The 22,050-nt window shown below is 47.6% G+C and overlaps 1 protein-coding gene across 1 annotated transcript in view; it reads left to right on the top strand.

Annotated features, from left to right (window-relative positions):
- Positions 1-22,050, top strand: part of SH3BGR (SH3 domain binding glutamate rich protein) — a 63,964-nt gene that overhangs the window by 31,632 nt on the left and 10,282 nt on the right. The window contains exons 4-5 of the mRNA XM_062204893.1: positions 16,911-16,985; positions 17,485-17,577. Of these exons, the coding sequence (XP_062060877.1) occupies positions 16,911-16,985; positions 17,485-17,577 (168 nt within the window). The remainder of the gene's footprint in view (positions 1-16,910; positions 16,986-17,484; positions 17,578-22,050) is intronic.

The following is a 22,050-nucleotide window of genomic DNA, read 5'->3' as shown; positions in this document are numbered from 1 at the left end:
TTATTTATTCATTTGTTTGAGAGGTAGAGTTACAGAGAGAGAGAGAGAGAGAGAGAGAGAGAGAGAGAGAGAAAGTCTTCCACCCACTGGTTCATTCCCCAGATGGCCTCAATGGCCAGCTGAGCTGATCTGAAGCCAGGAGCCAGGAGCTTCTTCTGGGTCTTCCATGCAGGTGCAGGGGCCCAAGCACTTGGGCCATCTTCTACTGCTTTCCCAGGCCATAGCAGAGAGCTGGATCGGAAGAGGAGCAGCAGGGACATGAACCAGTGCCCATGTGGGATGCCAGCGCCACAGGTAACCACAGTGCTGGGCCCCTGTCTGTATTTCTTAAGAGCTCTTTTTTATTTGTTTTCTCTGGAGGTTCCCTTAGCAAATAGTTTTTTGTCCTTGTTATATTCATTCATTATTTTTTTTGACTCTCAGTTTATTAAATACAGTTTTTAAAAACCATTTTCTTTAATTCTCTGTTTAAGTACCCCTTTTCTCAGTTTTCATTTTTATTTTTATGTAAGTATTTTTTCTCAGATGCCTGTTGCCCTTTGACTATTTGGATTTAAGGCAAGGTGCTAAAAAGTTGTTTGCAAGCTGTATGTGGTAGCTTCATTGTAGGGAAATGTCAAGATGAAATATATGCTTTTTAAGGGGGTCTGAGACTGTGGAATTTTTCAGTTGCTTTAGGCGAGGTTCCGAAGAGAGGAATCCTCCATCTTCTGAACTGGTGGTGATGATGGTGGTGGTGGAGGTAGTGGTGGTGGTGGTGATAGTTCTGGTGGTGCTGGTGGTGATGGTGGTGGTGAGGGTGGTGTGGATAGTGCTAGTGGTGATGGTGGTGATGGTGGTGGTGATAGTGCTGGTGGTACTGGTGGTGATGATGGTGGTGGTGATAGTGCTAGTGATGCTGGTGGTGATGATGGTAGTGGTGATGGTGCTGGTGGTGATGGTGGTGATGAGGGTGGTGTAGAGAGTGCTGGTGGTGATGGTGGTGTAGATAGTGCTGGTGGTGATGATGGTGGTGGTGGAGGTAGTGGTGGTGGTGTAGATAGTTCTGGTGGTGCTGGTGGTGATGAGGGTGGTGTAGATGGTGCTGGTGGTGATGGTGGTGATGAGGGTGGTGGTGATAGTGCTGGTGGTGATGGTGGTGATGAGGGTGGTGGTGATAGTGCTGGTGGTGATGGTGATGAGGATGGTGTAGAAAGTACTGGTGGTGATGGTGGTGATGAGGGTGGTGTAGATAGTGCTGATGGTGATGGTAGTGGTGATAGTGCTGGTGGTGATGGTGGTGATGAGGGTGGTGGTGATAGTGCTGGTGTAGATAGTGCTGGTGGTGATGAGGGTGGTGTAGATGGTGTTGGTGGTGCTGGTGGTGTAGATAGTGCTGGTGGTGATGGTGGTGATGAGGGTGGTGATGGTGGTGATAGTGCTGGTGGTGATGGTGGTGATGAGGGTGGTGGTGATAGTGCTGGTGGTGATGGTGGTGATGAGGGTGGTGTAGAGAGTGCTGGTGGTGATGGTAGTGGTGATGGTGCTGGTGTAGATAGTGCTGGTGGTGATGAGGGTGGTGTAGATGGTGCTGGTGGTGATGGTGATGAGGGTGGTGTAGAGAGTGCTGGTGGTGATGGTGGTGATGAGGGTGGTGTAGATAGTGCTGGTGGTGATGAGGGTGGTGTAGATGGTGCTGGTGGTGCTGGTGGTGTAGATAGTGCTGGTGGTGATGAGGGTGGTGTAGATGGTGCTGGTGGTGATGATGGTAGTGGTGATGGTGCTGGTGGTGATGGTGGTGATGAGGGTAGTGTAGATGGTGCTGGTGGTGATGAGGGTGGTGTAGAGAGTGCTGGTGGTGATAGTAGTGGTGATGGTGCTGGTGTAGATAGTGCTGGTGGTGATGAGGGTGGTGTAGATGGTGCTGGTGGTGATGGTGGTGATGAGGGTGGTGTAGATGGTGCTGATGGTGATGGTGTTGATGGTGGTGGTGATAGTGCTGGTGGTTATGGTGCTGGTGTAGATAGTGCTGGTGGTGATGGTGGTGATGAGGGTGGTGTAGAGAGTGCTGGTGGTGATGGTGGTGGTGGCAAGTGGGGTGGGGGAGAGCGAATTCTGACTCAGTTTTCTGGAAACAAGTATGGGGAAGGGGAATAGGAAGGTCTCGTCCCTTTCAGGGTGTGTGCTTTTTGTTCAGACCGTTGTTCTCTGCGTGGTTTCACACTTCAGCTGATATGCCCAGGAGGTGAGATTGCTTCTGGTTCAACTTCTTTCTTTCTTTCTTTTTTTTTTTTTTAAAAAAGATTTATTTATTTATTTGAAAGAGTTACATTGAAAGAGAAAGAGAGGCAGAGAGAGAGAGAGGTCTTCTATACACTGGTTCACTCCCCAGTTGGCTGCAATGGCTGGAGCTGCACTGATCCGAAGCCAGGAGCCAGGAGCTTCTTCCAGGTCTCCCACGCGGGTGCAGGGGCCCAAGGACTTGGGCCATCCTCCACTGCTTTCCCAGGCTACAGCAGAGAGCTGGATAAGAAGTAGAGCAGCCGGGACTCAAACCGGCACCCATATGGGATGCTGGCGCTGCAGGTAGTGGCTTTACCTGCTATGCTACAGCACTGGCTCCTCGACTGTTTTCCAGACTAAAATGCCTATTTAGGGTGGGACAGTCAGTTGTCTGCCACCCAGGGCTGTGGAAGGTGTCTAAATCTGCTCTTCCCCCTATGTCCTTTTTGTTTGCAATTAGGCTTAAGATTGTTTTCTGGTTATTTCTTATTCAACCATTCCCTTTCCTGTCTCTACAATTTTGTAGACTTTTAAAAAAATTTGCAATAGGCTTCTTGCCTTTTTCTTTTGTCCTTAAAGGCTTATCTCCCCCCTCCACCTTTTTAAGATTTATTTATTTATTTGAGAGGCAGAGTTACAGACAGACAGGGAGAGACAGAGAGAAAGGTCTTCCATCTACAGGTTCACTCCCCAAATGACTGCAACAGCCAGAGCTGGGCTGATCAGGAGCCAGGAGCCAGGAGCTTCTTCCAGGTCTCCCGGGAAGGTGCAGGGGCCCAAGCACTGAGTTCCACTGACTTCCCAGGCTGTTAGCAGGGAGCTGCAGCAGAAGTGGAGCAGCTGGGACTGGAACTGGAGCCCATTTGAGATGTCAGTGCTGCAGGCAGAGGTTTCACCAACTGTGCCACAGCACCGCCCCCTATCCTTTTGCTTTTAGATGTCTTAAGTATCTTGTCAGTGTAGTCCTGGTAAGAGGCTGAAAGAAATGCCCCATGAATTTTAGTTATGATATTTGAGATTAAAGTGTGTTTCTCTGGAACAAGAGATTTACTGAGGTATAATCCACATACCACACAATTCACCCATTGAAAGTGTTTAATTCAATGACTTTGAGTATGATCATGTAATTGTGCGACCATCACCACTATCAACCTTCAAAACATTTTTCTCATCCCAAAAAGAAATCTGTATTGTTGTTAAAGCTTGTATATGGGGGCTGGCGCTGTGGCTCAGTAGGTTAATCCTCCGCCTGCGGCGCTGGCATCCCATATGGGTGCCAGTTCTAGTCCTGGCTGATCCTCTTCTAACCCAGCTCCCTACTGTGGCTTGGGAAAGCAGTGGAAAATGGCCTAAGTCATTGGGCCCCTGCACCCACATGGGAGACCAGGAAGAAGCACCTGGCTTCTGGCTTTGTTTTTTCTTTTTCTTTTTTCTTTTAATTAGACAGATAGAGAGAAAGACAGTGAGAGAGACAGAGAGAAAGGTCTTCCTTCCATTGGTTCACTCCCCAAATGGCTGCTACGGCTGGAGCTATGCTGATCCGAAGTCAGGAGCCAGGTGCTTCCTCCTGGTCTCCCATGCGGGTGCAGGGGCCCAAGCAGTTGGGCCATCCTCCACTGCCCTCCTGGGCCACAGCAGAGAGCTGGACTCGAAGAGGAGCAGCCAGGACTAGAACCCGGCGCCCATATGGGATGCTGGCGCCGCAGGTGGAGGATCAACCAAGTGAGCCACAGTGCTGGCCCCTTGGTTTCTGGCTTTGGATCAGTGCAGCTCCAGACGTTGTGGCCATTTGGGGAGTGAACCAATGGACGGAAGACCTTTGTCTCTGTCTCTCCCTCTCACTGTCTGTAACTCTACCTCTCAAATAAATAAATAAAATCTGTTTTTTTTTTTTAAAAGCTTGTACATGTAGGATGAGTCAGTACTTCTTGCTTTGTTAGGGCTGAATAATGTCCATTATGCATCAGTTGAATGGATGGATTATTATAAATAACTCTGCCTTGACTGTGTGTGTCTTTTGTTTAATTGTATTTTCAGCATTTCCATTGCTGTATAATAGGCTGCTGTGCTTCAAAAGCTCTCAGTTTTAAAAAATGATGATGGCTGAGTTCTCCAAACCTGCTGTCCCCAAATTCTCAGGGGAGAGGCCCAGGGATCTGCACTTAGCAAAACTTGTTTTGTTGGCGTTGATATGTAACAACCATTCTGCTGGAGAACCATTGACGGCTGTTCCTGTCGGTGCCTGTCCAGGACAAGCGTCCTATCAGATTTGTTTTTGATGAAGAACTCAAACAAGAAGAGTTAAGGTTGCTGTGTTCCCTGACCTGTTTCTGTTTCCCTCTGTCCCTGGAGGCCACCAACATCATTAATTGCTTCTCCTCTCTCTTTCTCCACCCTCTCTATCCCTACAAACAAGGCATCGTGTTTTTTGCATTTTTAATGCCAAATTGTTATCATATTTTATGGAATGTTCTGCAGCTTGCTCTTTTTGAAATCATAGACATTTTATTAATCTTTTAAAACAACAAAGCAGCGGCAGCAATAAAAGCAGAAACTCCCAGACGGCTCTACAAGTTAATAGGTTCTGGGAGGTTCCAAATGGAATTCCAGCCATAGAAAAACTTAACTCCTATAATAGCGTTTAATAGATACCAAAGAAAACGTACGAATAAATGAGTCATGAGGCTGAAAATATTTAAGTAGCCTGCTCCAAATCAAATCCTAGGCCTAGAATTTGAGTCTACTGTTCCGTATAAATGGAAATCATGTAACATACATTAGTTCAATACCTTCTTCACTTCCCATGTTTGGGGTAGTACATTTATAGAAATAAACAATCTACTCTTACATATACTGTAAATTTAAAAAAGACTTAACTTGTCACATATGGAGGTAAGTATCATGTGAGTATTTTACCTTGAAATTAAAGTTATTGTTTATTTATAAAGATTTTATTTTACTTATTTGAAAGGCAGAGTTACAGAGAGGCGGATGCAAAGAGGGAGACAGAGAGGTCTTCCATCTGCTGGTTCATTCCCAAATGGCTGCAATGGCTGGAGCTGGGCTGATCCAAAGCCAGGAGCTTCTTCCAGGTCTCCCATGCGGGTGCAGGGCCCAAGCACTTGGGCCATCCTCCACTGCTTTTCCAGGCTATAGCAGAGAGCTGGATGGAAGCGGAGCAGCCAGGACTTGAACCGATGCCCGCAAGGGTTGCTGGAGCTGGCCCTGAAATTAAATTTAAAAGAGCGATCTGCGAGTGGGTATTTAGTTTGCCAGTAAGATGCCCTTATCTCTAGCATAAACCTATCTGGCTCCTGACGCCAGCTTCTGCTGGTGCAGAACCTGGGGGCAGCAGTAATGACTTACGTGGCTGGATTCCTGTCTCCCATGTGGGAGACCTGGATTAAGTTCCCGACTCCCAGATTTGGCTTTGCCCAGTCTTGGCTGTTGTGGGCGTTTGGTAGTGGACAAGTAGATGAGAGCTCTCTGTCTCTCTGCCTCTCAAATAGATAAATAAAAATCTTAAAAATGAAGGTTTAAGCATTTTTTTATATACTTTAAACAGGAGTTCCTGGTTGTTGAGAGAAAACTAGTTTTTACAGATTAATGATGCTTAATAAATATCAGAGAACTGATAGAATTAGAAAAATTACCCTTTAGTGAATTATACCTGTACTAACTCATTGCAGCACACACAGATCAGTGATAAAACTATTTGTAAAATGCATTAGGTAAATTTGTTTTTTTCGGGGGGAGGGAGAACTGGATAAACTTCTTATGCTAAACTACCATCTTCCCAAATAGTGTTTATTAAATTCAAAGGGGGAGATTTATAACAAAGAGATCCTCTGGCCACAACCTCAGCAGAGTAGCCAAACCCAACGTCACTAGCAGTGTGATGAACGTGGAGCACACACTCTCACTTGTTAAGTGTTCTTGCTGAGACATTGTAGCCAGCATCTAACCCAGTCTTCAGTTCCAACATCCATTTCAGGAAAAAACCCACCCAGACAAAACAGTTTTGGAGCCATCTTACAAGGTGTCTAGCCCAGAGTCAGAAACATCCAGTGTCATAGAAAGTCAACAGGTTAAAGGAAGTGGAACTGTTCTAGATGGAAATGGGCCAAAGAGATGTGAGAATTAAATGCATTGAATCAACTTGAAAAGAAAATCTAGGTCATAAAACGTAATCATAAAGCATTTATTATGGGCAGCTCAGGAAATCTGGGGGTGAATGGGGAGGACGTGGGTGGGGTGGGGGTTGTGATGGATGACGTTCAGATGACATTCAGCACTTGTGTTTGTTGTCATCGATTTGATAAACTGCCTGGGGTTATAGAAGAGAATCCCTAGTTTTTGGGAGACAATGCTGGTGAAGTTTCATGAGATACATGAAAAATGTTAGCAAATGTTGGATCCACGTGGTTTCTTTTTTTCACTATGCTATGTGTTTACCATGTTCATAATGAGGACCTGAGAAAATATTTGGTGGTAAGCACATGCCAGTGCAATACTGCTGGTGCTCTGTGTAGTTAGGATTCTTAAAAATGTCCTAATCAGGGGGCAGTGCTGTGGTGTGGTGGGCTAAGCCTCCGGCTGCGGTGCCAGCATCCCATGTGGGCACTGGTTTGAGTCCTGGCTGCTCCTCTTCTGATCCAGCTCTCTGCCACGGCCTGGGAAAAAAGTAGAAAATGGCTCAAGTGCTTGGACCCCTGCCCCTCAGGTGGGAGACCTGGAAGAAACTCCTGGCTTCTGGCTTTGGATTGGCTAAGCTCCAGCCATTGGGGCTATTTAGGGAGTGAACCAGTGGATGGAAGACCTCTCCCTCTGTCTCTCCCTCTCTGTATATAACTCTACCTCCCAAGTAAATAAATAAATCCTTTAAAAATATCTTGAGCATCCAAAAAGACAAAACAAAAAACAAACAAAAAATGTCCTAATCAAAACTCGAGTGGATTTCTCTAAATGGAGATTGATTTCAAGGCAGAAGGAGCCAAGACAGCCAACGGCCCTGTCCAATGTTACCTGTGTTTAATGTTACATAAATTAAAAAAATTATTTTAATTAATTTAACAGATTCAATATGATTTGTAGACACAAGACCATCATGCTATTCCCCCTCCCTCCACCCTGCTGCCTTCCTTCCTTCTACTTTTTTTAATAGTTTTTAGATAACATATTTAACATTTACATTACAGCAAAAAGACTTAATACTTGACTGAATAAGAAGTTTAACAAGTAATTTACATCCTCAGTCAAATATATTCATGGTAGATGTTTACTTCTGAAATGGGGAACACTCAGGTGATGTCAACTCTGATTCTTCCAATTGACTATAGAGAGCAGGGCGGTTGACTGCAAGTTGCCTCCTTTTTTTTAAAACTAGTATTATATCCACACTAGAACTGGGACTCAATTTCAGACTCTGCTACGTTTCATCTTATCCCATTTCCTTTAAGTCCCCAATCTTAGTTTTTTGATCCTGTCCTGATTTGTGTATAAGTGTTGCCACGTCACATGAAATGTTCTTTACATGGAAGCAAGCGATGGTTGTGGGATGATAAAATGTGGCTTAGAGAGACCTAAGGGCCATCCATTCTCGGTTTTCCCAGAGGGGAAACCCGAAGCCCAAGGGGCTTAAGTGATTTGTACAGAGATACCCCACCGATTAGCAGCATGGCCCTTGCTAGATCTTTGGCGCGGCCAGCCTTACTCAGGTTTGTAGGTGTTTATGCATGTGCACTGGGGGAAGGTACTTCAAGTATACTTGGAAATGCAGCACTTGATTTATGGAAATGATATTACTTGTCGCAGTGTCATGTTGTTGTAAACAACATCGTGGAGAAGTGTCAGCAAGGAAAATTAATCACTAAGGCTAAAAATAGCCACCCTTGGCAATTATGTAGAAAATATACACTTATAAAATGGTAATAATCATCAGAAGCAGCATTATTGCTTTCAGAAAATTTCTCTTATCTTAGGCAGGCGGGACCTGGCCGGTTTCCCCAAGAAGGGTTTGTAGATAAACGCTTGCACCAAGAGCCACTCTTAATGTGGCATTCAGGCAAGGCCTTGGTTGCATAACCAGGGTTTCCATTATGCCCTGTCAAGAAGGAAGACCGCGTCTTATTGGAGCAATGCAAATAGCAATGTTGCCATAAAAAGCAAAATATGTATTCCTATTCAATAAGCAGGTTTAATAAGAATTTTTGGGCCGGCGCCGCAGCTCAATAGGCTAATCCTCCGCCTTGTGGCACTGGCACACCGGGTTCTAGTCCTGGTCGGGGCGCCGGATTCTTTCCCGGTCGCTCCTCTTCCAGGCCAGCTCTCTGCTGTGGCCCGGGAAGGCAGTGGAGGATGGCCCAAGTGCTTGGGCCCTGCACCCGCATGGGAGACCAGGAGAAGCACCTGGCTCCTGCCTTTGGATAAGCGCGGTGCGCTGGCCGCAGCGGCCATTGGAGGGTGAACCAATGGTAAAGGAAGACCTTTCTCTCTGTCTCTCTCTCTCACTGTCCACTCTGCCTGTCAAAAAAAAAAAAAAAAAAAAAAGAATTTTTGGTCTGGAGGAGTTAAGCAGGGAGATTAGATGTCATTTAGAAATGTTTCATTTCAGTTTACAGAAACAGAGTCCACTACATGGTTATGATTTATAAAAAGCTTAAGAGGAAAGATAAAGGATTTCCTTATATATCCAGAATTGCAAGAGCATTTCTTGAAGGTCATGGAAGGGTGGGTGTTTGACCTAATTGTTGGGACACTGGTTAGGTTGCCTCTGTCCCATATGAGGGCACCTGGCTCTGGATTCTGACTCCAGTTTCTTGCTAATGCAGATCCTGGGAGGCAGTGGCAATGACTCAGATATTTGGGTCACTGCCAGCCACATGGGAGACCTTGATTGAATTTATGCTTCCTGTCTTTGGCCCTCTGGCCATTACAGGCATTTGAGGATTGAGCCAGAGGATGGGAGAGCTCTCTCTCTCTCTTTCTCTCTCTCTCTGCTTTTCATTGAATTAATTTTTAAAAAGGATTTATTTGAAAGACAGTTACAGAGAGAAGTAGAGCCAAAGAGAAAGGTCTTCCGTCTGCTGGTTCACTCCTCAGACGACTGCAACAGCTGAAGCTGCGCTGATCTGAGGCCAGGAGCCAGGAGCTTCTTCTGGGTCTCCCACGTGGGTGCAAGGGACCAAGGACTTGGGCCATCTTCTACTGCTTTCCCAGGCCATAGCAGAGAGCTGGATTGGAAGTGGAGCAGCTGGGATTCGAACCGGCACCCATATGGGATGCTGACGCTGCAGGCTTAACCCACTGCACCACAGTGCTGGCCCCAATGAATAATTAATTTTAGAAAGTTAATAGGGGGTGGCGCTGAGGTACAGCGGGTAAAAAGCCCTGACCTGAAGTGCCAGCATCCCATATGGGCATTGGTTCGAGTCCCAGCTGCTCCTCTTCCAATCCAGCTCTCTGCTATGGCCTGGGAAAGCAGTAGAAGATGGCCCAAGTCCTTGGGCCACTGCACTCACGTGGGAGAAGCTCCTGGCTCCTGGCTTTGGATTGGCACAGCTTCGGCTGTTGTGGCCACTTGGAGAGTGAACCAATGGATGGAAGTCCTCTTTCTCTGTCTCTACCTCTATCTGTAACTCTGTATTTCAAATAAATAAAAAAATAAATCTTTAAAAAATTAATAGGAAAAGAGAATTAAAAGCAACTTTATTTTGATGCAAAAGTTATTGAAATCCATGCATAGTTTTCTTGTAATATGCATTATCCAGGAACTTGTTGAAAACCATTTGTAGGATACTACAATGATCTGAACAATATTCCAAACAAAATCTAATATCATTCTGCACCAATTCCCTTAGTCTCATATAATTCACTATTATTCCCCTGGATATTGGGTTATTAGTCTCTTGAATCCATTTGTTTTGTCTTTTAAAAATATTTATTTATTTGAAAGTCTGAGTTACACAGAGAGAGGGAGATCTTCCATCTGCTAGTTCACTCCCTAAGTGGCCATAACAGCCAGGGTGGAACCCGGCTGAAGCCAAGAGCCAGGAGCTTCTTCCAGGTCTCCCACCTGAGTGCAGGGGCTCCAACACTTGGGCATCTTCTGCTGCTTTTCCCAGGCCATCAGCAGGGAGCTGGATTGGAAGTGGAGCAGCTGGGACATGAACTGGCACCTATAGGGCACCAGCTTAACATAGGCGGCAGCTTAACTGCTACGCCACAATGCCAGCCCAGTCCATTTGTTTCTTGACTAAGAAATTTTGGGTCAGTTCACCGATATTCCAGTTCTTTTACAATCCCATCAGAAATCTGCACCCCAAAGTGCCTGGCGTGTAGTCCTTTTCCATGGGCTCCGAACAGTCATTCCTCATGGGAGAAGAGGCCTCTGGCCTCTGGCTGGTTGTAAAAGCCCTCCAGGGAAGCATCAAAGTAAAGCAAGCTAACAAAAATGGGTGAATATTGAATGAGTCTGTCTTTCATGACTGTAATGACATGCCTGAGGTTGGGTATTTGTAGGGAAAGAGGTTTGCTTAGCTCACAGTTATGGAGGCTGTCAGCCCATGACTGGGTGGTCCCATCTACTGGGCTTCTCATGAGGGCCCACCTTGGTTGGGTCACCACAGGTAGAGGGAGTCATGAGAGTGGGAGAGGGAGAGGAGCCATGGGGAGATGGGAAGTCAGAGAGAGGGGAGGGCCCAGCACTGCCCTCCCACGAGGGCCACTGTGTAGAGTCCTCCTCCCTGAGTGCCCCACACTGGAGACAAAGCTTCCAATGCCACGAGCCTTTGGGGGACACACTTAGACCGCATGCAAACCATGGACGCGTGTGGTTGGCTCTTCCCGCAGTCGGTGGAGATGTGCAGTCATAACGATGTTGAAGTGTGGCATTTAGAGTCCTGTTGTGTGAGCCCACACAGTGTCGGAAGCCCTACGAGCCGCCCTTCTTGGGAAGGTCTAACGTTCACAGCTGGCTGGACACAGGCTCCACATTCCTCTTGTAGAGTCATAGTAGCATCTGCTACAGAAGATGGGTTTTCTGTCCGGTGAATACGCACAGGTTCTATATCTGGACAATCTAATTTTTGGCCCAAGACTTGGAATGAAGAGTTTTGGTACTCATTTTCTGGTGTGATTAGTGAGCTCTGATTGAAGGCAGCTGTGAGTATTGGCAAAATATTTAAATAAGGACAGCATTTCCCAGCAACCAGAAGGAGGAAGGCCACACTGAACAGACCACAGTGCCTTCGGCCCAAGGAGCACTGAACAGACCACAGTGTCTTCGGCCCAAGGAGCGCACAAGGTAGAGGCAGAAGGAGACGTGGAGGGGCATCTGATGGGAATCCTAAGAGACGTGAACTTGCAGCACAAAGCCATGGTCTGGAATTTTCCAATTTAAAACCACAGTGGACGCGCAGCATAGAGAGCGGGCGCCGCTGAGGCCCACACTGCAGCTCGAGGAAACCAGAGAGAGAAACACAGCCACCGGGAAATCCAACACAGAGGAAGGGAAGCCAGGAGCAGACGGCAGGAGTCTGGCGTCGGACGTGGGAGGTCTCACGTGTCTCACGTGTGGGTGAGAGGGGCTCCAGAAAGAACAAAAGACCACACGGGAAGGGCAGGAGGGTGGAGGGTGCCCGGGGCCTCCCACCTGAACTTGGGGCAGCTCCACCTGCAGCCCTTATCTCGCGCCTGCGCAGGGAGACCAGAGGGGGCGCTGTCCACAAAGCATCCTGGAAGATGGCCAGCAGCAGGGCTGGGCAGAGGAAGCAAGGGGAGGCCCCACCCCTGCCGAAGATCGCAGGGCACTCAGGGTCCTCCCCCTCCTTCCCCCCAGGCGCTGTGTTCCAGCTGCAGGAGGGGCCTGGCAGGCAGAGCCCTCTCGCTCCACCCCCAGCTGCCCAGTGTCCCGGCAGGGTCAGCAGAGGTGCTCGGCCCTGGGCAGAGCCGTGAATGTGAGCTGGCTGGTAGCAGAGCAGGCCCCAGGGAGCTGCCCTTACCCGAGAGGAGGGGAAAGAAGGTCAGGGCCTGGCGTCACCTCTACCCTGTGCACATGGGAGCTCCTGGGAGCTGTGAGACCTGTGCATGCCCGGCCGGGTCTCGGGAGTGGAGCCTGCCGGGGGATCCGTCTGCTGCCACTGCTGAGGAGGGGTTCTGGGAGGAAAACGTGAATGACAGTGAAGTCGGGTTTTCAACAGGCTCAGAAGAATCCAGGAATCCAAAAATCCAGGATATGTGATGGAAGATCTGTGTGAGATTCTTATAGGGACTCTACTTCCAGATGGGGTTGGAGAAAAGGCTCCTGTCAGTTGAGGGGAGGCAGCTAAACCACCCTGGAGAGAACTGTCAGTCTAATGGTGCCTCATTCTCTCATAGGGAGAAAAACATTAGTGAAGTAAAAAAGCATTGGCATGGAGAACAAAACATTTGGATGTTTCTAACAGCCTTTGGATATTTGGATATCATTCAGGCGATTTGGATATTTATAACATCATTTGCAGGCCATACAAAATAATCAGCTTAACTATTAGCCTGCTGTAGATTTGCTGAATTTTGAGTCCAGCCTGCAGTTGCCTTGGCAGGGCCAGAGGTTCCCCACCCCTAAGGGGCGGAGCTGGGGAAACAGGAGGGAAACAAACAGCTGGCGAAAGTAAGCCAGGAAGGAAAGCAGGAGAGAAAAGACAGACAAGCCCTGGGAGGAGCTGAACTTGTTCAGTACCTTTGACGAGGCTGAAATTTCTTTGGAAAAATAAAACGTCAGCCTTTGGATCTGTGCACAGCTGTTCTCCAGGTGGCCGGAGGGGCTGTTAGGTGTCTGTGACGGGGCTGTGTGTTCCTCCCTCCGGCCCTGTCAGTTCATGCTGGAAGCTGCTGATAGGAACGTTCATGTTTCTGTCTGCTGTGCCTTCCAGACCCTCGGTCATCATCGAGCTGTCTCTGTTTCTCTCTGACCATACTCCCGGTGTTTATATCTGTACTACAGGTTGAACGTCGCTAATCTGAAATGCTCCAAAAATTGAAGCTTTTGGGGCATCAGGGCTGTGCTCAAAAGGTTTTGGATTTTGGAGTGTTTTGGATATCAGACTTTGAGAATAGGTCATGCAGTAAAGCCTATACAAACACCCCGGAACCTGAAAAACTCCCAAATCGGAACATTCCTGGTGTCAGGCATTTCAGATCCTCAACTGTCCTCATGTATGATAATAAAGCAACTCCAGGTTTTCATGCTTGCTGTTTGCATAGTTTATCTTCTGTGATGCTAACTGCTATGGGCTTCATCTTTTCTTATGATTCCATATTTTCTTGGGGCTTTAAAAGTATTTTTTAAATTTTATTTCTCTTTGGTCTTCAAATTGGATCATTTCTGTCTTTTTTTTAAAGACATTTATTTGAAAGGCACAGTGATTCAGAGAGAAGGAGAGGAGAGAGAGATCCATCTGTCTGTCTGTCTGTCTATCTATCTATCTACTGGCTCACTCCCCAAATGCCTGTAAGAACCAGGACTGGGCTGGAGCCTGGAGCTCCTGCACCCAAGTACTTAGGTCTTCTAGGTGCATTGGCAGGAAGCTGGATTGGGAGCAGAGTGGATGGGATTTGAACTGGCACTCTGATATGGGATGCTGGCATTTCAAGTGGCGGCTTAACCTGCTGTACCACAATGCCCAGTTCTCTATTAAACCTAGCTTTATTTTTCTGTGGACATTTTCATTATGCATCCAGATAATTGAAGTTTTATTTAAAATATTATTTTTCAGTTCTAAAATGTTCTGTTAGATTTTAAATTTTTATTTATTTTAAAGGAAAAAATATACACATTCACACACACACACACATACACACACAATCCCTGTTAATTCACTCCCCAGGTACCTACAACAGCTAGGTCTGGGCCAGGTTCTCCTACGTGGATGACAGGGACCCAACTACTGTTTGTTAGTAGGAAGCTGGGACTGGGCGCAGAGCCAGGGCTTGCACGTAGGCACTGTGAGGTGGGATGTCTCCTAAGTGGAGGCCTAACTGCTGCATCCAATACCTGTCTCCATTTGTTTGATTTTTATAATTCCTGTTTTTTGTCTGGATTTTCAGTTTCATTCATTGAAAATATATTTTCCTTTACATATTTGAGCATAGTTATGATAGTTTTTTTTAAGATTTTATTTTATTATTTTGAAAGGCAGTTAGAAAGAGAGGGGAGAGACAGAGAGGTCTTCCAACCACTGATTCACCCTCCAGATGGCCTCAACAGCCGGAGCTGGGCCAGGCTGAAGCCAGGAGCCAGGAGCTTTATCCAGGTCTCCCATACAGGTGCAGGGGCCTGAGCACTTGGGCCGTTTTCTACCGCTTTCCCAGGTGTATTAGCAGGGAGCTAGATGAGAAGTGGAGCAGCTGGGGCTCAAACCAGCAATCGTGTGGGATGCTGGTGTTATAGGCAGTGGCTTAGCCTGCTGCACCACAATGATGACTCCTCCAGAACTGTTTAATTTGCAAAATTGAAACCCCGTCCATGTTGAGCAATAACTCTCCACTTCTCCCTCTCCCCAGCCCTGGTCACCACCATTTCTGCCTCTGTGGATTTCCCTGTCTTAGGTATTTCATAGAAGTGTACTTATGTGATGTTTGTCTTTTTGTAACTTGTTTCATTACTCTCAAGGTTCATCCATGTCGTAGCGTGTGACAGGATTTCCTTCATGTTTAAGGTTGAATGATAATTCCACTGAGTACAGAACACGCTTTGTCTGTCTGTTCTTCCATCGATGGGTGCTTGGGTTGCTTCCACCGCTTGGCTACTGTGGATAGTGCTCCCATGAATGCAGTGTGTAAATAATTGTAATTTGAAGTGTTATCTCCCTCGTGAATCATTTTGCCTTGCTTAATTCTCCTTTTTTTCCCCCTTTCTTCCGTTTGTTGGCTTTGTCCATATTTCATGGAAGATTTTGTCCAACGGGGACTTACTTGGCCATACTGGGATTGGAGTGTTAGTGAAATTGGATTTTTAACAAAGATTCATCTGACTTGATGTTTAAAAGATTTCAGATTTTGAAATATTTTGGATTTCTTTTAAGGTCAAGGATGCTCAACCAGTAAAGTCTATGCAGATATTCCAAAATCTAAGAAATATTTAAAATCTGAAAAACTTCTGGTTCCACACATTTCAGATAAGAGATACTCAATTTGTGTGTGTGTATACTCTTGAATATATACACAATTAATATACAGATGTAAATGTATGTTAAATGCATTTGTACATATCAATTACATATATTCAAGATACACACACATAAGAAGCTACTTCAAAAAAGTGTGGCAAAATGGAATTTAAGGATAAGTTTATTTTGTTGCAGGCTTTTTTTTGGGAAACCCAAGCACAGTTTTGTTATGATGCACATTTTCCACGAATGTTTTAGAGAGCCCTCAGGTATATATGAACACACACACATACACATACACAAACACACACATAAGGGATCTCCAAAACATTTCTAGAAAATGAATGCTATAAAAAAACTATACATGGGGTTCAAAAGTAAACTTCTTTTAATTCTACTTTGCATGAACTCTCTGAAGTAGCTATGTGTGTATAAATACTTTGAACAGACAAATGAAGTAGTTAAAATTCCTGACAGTTGATCTATTATTTAGGACACTTTCAGTTGTACCTGAACTATGTGCTAAAAGGCTAATAATATTCCTACTTATAAAGAATCTCAAAGAATTGTTGTAAAAGGCAAACAACTCAAGTAGAAATGGCAGGACACATGAGGGTAAGTATCTAAATGGGAAGTGTCAGTGGCTAGAAACTCCTAGAAACCTGGCTTTCCTTCCTGGTGATCAGGAAAATGTACATGAAAATGAAAATGAGATTCCATTTCCCCTCAACAGATTGGCAAAGATGAAAAAGAACAGCCCCAGCCCTCTTTGCTGGCCATGAGAATAAAGGAACACAGACCTTTTTTTGGGGCAATGGGGAGAAACCTCGTTTTTAAAATCCCAGCTTTTCATCCTAAACTGTGTTTAGTGTTGTTTGTAGGCACTTTATAAGTGTGTGAGCATTCTGAATGTCCATCACTTGGAGAATGTTTGAATTAATTTTTATGTATTTAATAGTATGCTGATTAAAAAAAAAATGATTAGAGCTGTGTGAATTAACTCAGAGGAATGCCCATGACGTATTGTGTTAGAGAAATCAAGTTGTGTATGGTGTGTTTCCACTTGTGTTTCTTAAAAGGCATACAAATAGCCTCCCTCCCCAAGCAGTCTCTATGTATATATTAAGATAGAGGTAGGTACAGACAAACTTTCAATATTGGTTATCCTGGAAGGGTGGGCCTAGCGAGTGTCTGTGTGGTTTGCTCTGTTCCCATGAACTTGAAGTGCCTTTGCAATAAAAATAACCTGATATTTGAGAGATTAGCAGCGGCTTCCTAAGTTAAAGGAGCAGAAGGTAGGCAGCCTAGACGTGGTCCTGCCCTAACTTGGACTGTGATGTTTTCTACTTCTGTTCTCTAACGTGTGGTGCCAATGAGTGGCCCACCTATGGAGGTCACTGTGTTTGAGGGGTGAAGACAAATGAGATTTAATAGTGAAAGACGCTGAAATGCAAACTCCTGGCCACATGAAAATACCCAGATGTTCTCTATTTGATGCAGGTGACCAAAGCTCCCGAGGAAGCCTCTTCCCTTCCCAATGGCGATGTGGTAGGAGAGGCGGAGAGCTCTGCAGAGGTAAGGGCCGGGAGCTGGAGCTCTCTTCGGGACGGCCACCGTGCCTATCTCTGTCTACCTGTCCCCTCCCCGTCTGTCTCTCTACCTGCCCATCTGTCTGTCTAGCCATCTATATGCCTGCCTGTCAGTCTGCCTGCCTTCCTTCTTTCTTTCCATGTCTATCTACTTCACCTAGCTGTTCTTTCTTCTATCTTTTTAAATAGCCTCCCTCCATCCAAATCCTAGCCTCCCTCTGTGCAAATCATAGACAACAAACCCTGCAAGTATCGACTGTTTTGAAGTTCTCTTCATAAGCCCTAATGAGTGATGACGACTCCTCACTCCTGGGGTGTGCTGGGCCGCTGCTGCCATCGAAAGTGACCTTGTAGGTAGACAGGAGGTCTGAGTTTGCGTCCCTTCTGCGTCATGTTTCTCAAGAAGAAATCCACAGCCAGAGTCGCGGGGCCTCCCTTGGGAGCTTCCCAGCGTTTGAGACACCTTGGGTTTCCTTTATGACCAGGGGGCAGAGAAAACTGAAGAAAGTGGAGAAACCGAGGCGGAGAAAGAGGGCAGTGAAGACGCGGGCACCGCCCCCGAACCTGCAGAGAAGAATGTGAGTGTCGTGCAGTGCTCACGGTGCTAAGGGGAAGCTGGGACAGGGGCTCTGATCAAGGCTTTCGTAGCTCGCTGTCTAGTTAGGTTTGTGCTCTCTGTCAAACAAAGGCCCTCATGTTCTGATTGTGCTTAGTGACAGATGCTAGCCGGCAGCACCCAGGAGCCCTGCCTGCTGGGAGACAGAGCTGACTGGGCATATTGGGGTGATGCTGATGGGAACCCAGGGATGAAAGGGGCCTTTGTGGAGGGAAACTGGCATTCAGCTCAAGGGCCAATGGGGAAAAGCGGGTCCCAGCGAGTCCAAGGCGTGGGATCTCACTCTGAGGGGTTCTCTTTCTGGGGCTCAGGATGGGAAGTGGAGTAGGGGAGGCGAGGAGGAGGTGGAATGGATCAGGAAGATCTGAGCTAATTGGGGTTCGAGGGGCTACTTGTTCATGGAATTCAGGAAGTGGGGTTGGGGTCCAGGCAATGGGGAGGCCCTGGCTGCCCTGAAGCCAGCTGGAGCTGGGGTGCAGGCATCACACCCCACTGGGGCTCCCTGTAGGAGAATTTCAGTGGGGACACCAGGAGCACTTCATAAATGCTGGGAACATTGCAATCTGTTTGTGTTGGTGACTGGCATTTACTAAGGGAAAATTATTTCAAATTGTATTCTTTTAAAAGATTGATTTATTTATTTGAAAGGCTGAGTCACAGAGTGAGGGAGAGACAGACTGAGATCTTCCGTCCGCTGGTTCACTCCCAAAGTGGCCACAACGGCCAGGGCTGGGCCAGGCTGAAGCCAGGAGCCAGGAATCTGGAGTTAACCCAGGTCTCCCACGTGGGTGCAGGGGCCCAAGCACTTGAGCCATCCTCCACTGCTTTCCTAGGGTTGTTAGCAGGGAGCTGGATGGGAAGTGGAGCAGCCGGGAGTAGAACCAGCTGCCGTATGGGATGCCAGCCTGCAGGTGGCTGCTTTACCCGCTATGCCACAGTGCTTGTCCCTCAAGTTGTATTCTTTGCCTAAAATCACTGAAACCTGGTTGTAGTCTCATCCTGTTCCACTTCTTCCAAAACCGGCCTTGAAAGTTGCTTTTTCTTTTCTTTTTTTTTTTTTGACAGGCAGAGTGGATAGTGAGAGAGCGAGATAGAGAGAAAGGTCTTCCTTTTTGCTGTTGGTTCACCCTCCAATGGCCGCTGCGGCCGGCGCATCGCGCTGATCCGAAGCCAGGAGCCAGGTGCTTTTCCTGGTCTCCCATGCGGGTACAGGGCCCAAGCACTTGGGCCATCCTCCACTGCACTCCCGGGCCATAGCAGAGAGCTGGCCTGGAAGAGGGGCAACCGGGATAGAATCTGGTGCCCCAACCGGGACTAGAACCCTGTGTGCCGGCGCCGCAAGGCGGAGGATTAGCCTGTTGAGCCACAGCGCCGGCCGAAAGTTGCTTTTTCAAAGGCAGCTCCCTGGGAGCTTGCAGATCTAAGGCTGAGTCCCTGGGGTGACCAAAGATAGAGAGAAAACCCTGTTCCTGCCTCTCCTCTGCACCTGCCCGAGGCCAGCTGTCCTCTCAGGCCGCAGTGGGCTGCCCTGGGCATCCCCTCACGTCCACTGCCCGCCACTCAGCACCGCTGACACCTGCCCTCCATTCCGGCCATGCACTGTGTCAGCAGCCCGCTTCCCTGGCCAGGTTCCCAGCAAAAATAGCTGCTGTGGAAGCTTCCAAGGGCCCCCACCCCGGGAGCCGCCCCTTCTCGCCTTCTCAGAACAGGGGGTGCCATGGCTCTAAGATGCCTGCACTCTGAAGCACATGCTTCTTCCCCTTTGTGCCAGGAGCAGCCCAGAGCTGGGCCCAATCACGCAGGCAATTCTAATGATCTTGACAAAACACTCTGTCAGTACAGTTACCTGCCAATCATAAAAGTCACTGTACATAAGCGGCATTTAAGGATCTGCCTGATGGAGGTTGTGTAATTCAGGGAGCTAAGTTTGGCAGTTTAAGTGCTTTTAAAAATGAATATAGCTCACCTTATGCCCAGTGGGATTGGAGGCAGAGGTAGGGTTACGTAAATGCCTCCGCTCAATATCTTAGTGACAGATTGAGTGCTGCCACATGCCAGGCAGAGTGCCACGGGCTGGGGAGGGAGCAGAGAGACGGACAGCAGCTCTGCTCCCACAGAGCAGGTGTTCTGGGGGGGGGGGGGTAATGCCCACAGAGCTTCGCAGCCTTCTCAACCTTTTGAGGTTAAGTATTTCTAGAAATTCACAGAGCAATGCCTTTCTCTAGTTAGCATATCCCTAAGAAATTAATGCATTCAGCCACTGTTAGAGACAAGGTCCCTCTGGAGCTGCTGTTAGCGGCTCTATGAGAGCAGGAACGAGTGGTCATTCCTGGGGGACCCCACTGCCCTCTGGGCTGGCTATAAGAACCACCACACCGTTGTTGATTTATTTAAAGCTATGCTTTAAATATTAAATGAAGATATTTATTTGAAAGGAGGAGTGACAGAAAGAGGGAATGAGAGAGAGGGAGAGAGGTCTTCCATCCGCTGGTTCACTCCCCAAATGGCCACAATGGCCACAATGGCTGGGGCTCTGGCAGGCTGAAACCAGGAGCCGGGATCTCCAGCTGGGTTTCCGACGTGGGTGGCAGGAGTCCGTCTTCCCCGGCTCCCTCAGCTGCGTGAGCAGGAAGCTGGGTAGAAGTGGAGTGGCTGGGACTCCAGTGGCACTCAGATGTGGAGAGTGGGATTCCGAAGCAGCAGCTTAACCCGATGTGCCGCAATACCCGTTCCCTGATCCCACTTCTGCCGGTACCTTGTGAATTCATCTGTTTCAACTGGGTACAAATAAAAATAATTGAATCTGGAAGAACATAAAACTCTACACAATTAATGATTCTGTGCTGCAAACGGTGAATTTTATTCTGATCCCATGTGGATAAGAAAGTTAATGTTCTTTGAGATCCACAGTGTTATTAGCAGATTTCGTGGGCTTGTGCATGCAGTCATTACAGGCATATTTCTTGCACTTACACCTTCTTTTCTGACAGTGGCTGTGTCCTGGAGACCCCCAAATGGAAAAGACACATGCCCTGCCCCCAGGGAGCGCACATGCAGACTGGGGAGGCAGATCAGGCAGTGGTGAGCACAGGGACGGATTCAGAGGCCCCTGACTCACCCTGATGGCTTGGAGCAGCCTTCCCTGGGAACCGGATTCTGAGCCGTCTCCTGCAAGGCACTGCCAACCTGAGAGAGTTGCATGAGGGCTGATGCTGTGGCGTGGTGGGTACAGCCTCCATCTGCATTTGGTGTTGGTTTGAGTCCCGGCTGCTCTGCTTCTGATCCAGCTCCCTGCTAATGCCTGGGAAAGCAGCAGGAGATGGCTCAAGTGCTTGGGCCCCTGTACACAAGTGGGGAGACCTGGAAGAAGCTCCTGGCTCCTGGCTTTGGATTAGGTCCAGCCACTGTGGCCATTGGGGTGGTGAACTAGAGGATGGAAGACCTCTCTCTGTGTCTCTCTCTTTCTCCCTCTCTGTCTCTCTGTAATTCTTCCCTTCAAATAAACAATAAAAAACCTTTAAGAAAGAAAGAAAATTGTATGTGATCTAGGATGGCTGAGAGAGTGAGGGGAGGGACAAGGCCAGAGGAGTCAGCAGACGGCTGACCCTAAAGAGCGTGGAGTCCTGAGAAGATGGAAGTTTCTGGATGTGAGGGCCGCATGGCGCCTCTGGTGCAGTGTCCAGGGCAGACTGGGGTGGGGAAGCCCAAGGGCTGGTGATCACGTGGGGATGCCTTCCAGCCAGCAGGGCAGCACTGATGGTGGTGTGCTGGGAGGGACAAGAATGGGCAGGGCCAGGCCGTCTTCAAGAGGTGCAGCCCATTCATCCCTGTGAAGAAGGCAGGACCTGAATTTTGTAACCAGAGCCAGGCTTGGTTTCCCTGGACATTATTTTAGCCCTAACCCTCGGTGCATCATCACCAGGGGCATCTCGTGAAAAGATGACTTTGGAGAGTCCCAGGGCTGGAAAAATCCTCATGTCCTGGTGTTGTCAGGTGCCCATGTCCTGTGCCAGTCTCAGAAATCTGCAGGTGTTGTTCTTGCACTGGCTCATGCCGTGGGCTAGGCCAGGAATGAGAGCTGTGCTGGATCCTACCCCATGACTTGCCCTGTCTGCTTTTGCCTTCTTTTTATTTTTTCTGAAAGACTAATTTATTTGAAATGCAGAGAGAGAGGGAGAGAGAGAGAGAGAGGGAGAGAGAGAGAGAGAGAGAGAGAGAGAGAGAATCTTCCATTTGCTTGTCTACTCCCCAAGTGGTTGCAGCAGCCACAGCTGGGGTAGGCTAAAGCCAGGAGCCAGGATCTCCTCTGCACCTCCCATGTGGGTGGCCAAGGTTCATCTGCTGCTGCTCTCCCAGGCTCATTAGCAGGATGCTAACAGAAAACCAGGATAGGCAGCTGAGGAGTGAGGACTCAAACTGGCGCTCTAATCTGGGA

Source organism: Lepus europaeus, chromosome 2 (genome assembly GCF_033115175.1).
Source record: "Lepus europaeus isolate LE1 chromosome 2, mLepTim1.pri, whole genome shotgun sequence".
In the NCBI taxonomy this organism is placed as follows: domain Eukaryota; kingdom Metazoa; phylum Chordata; class Mammalia; order Lagomorpha; family Leporidae; genus Lepus; species Lepus europaeus.
The sequence above is the reverse complement of the archived record's forward strand: the minus strand, read 5'-3'. Positions and strand labels throughout refer to the sequence as shown.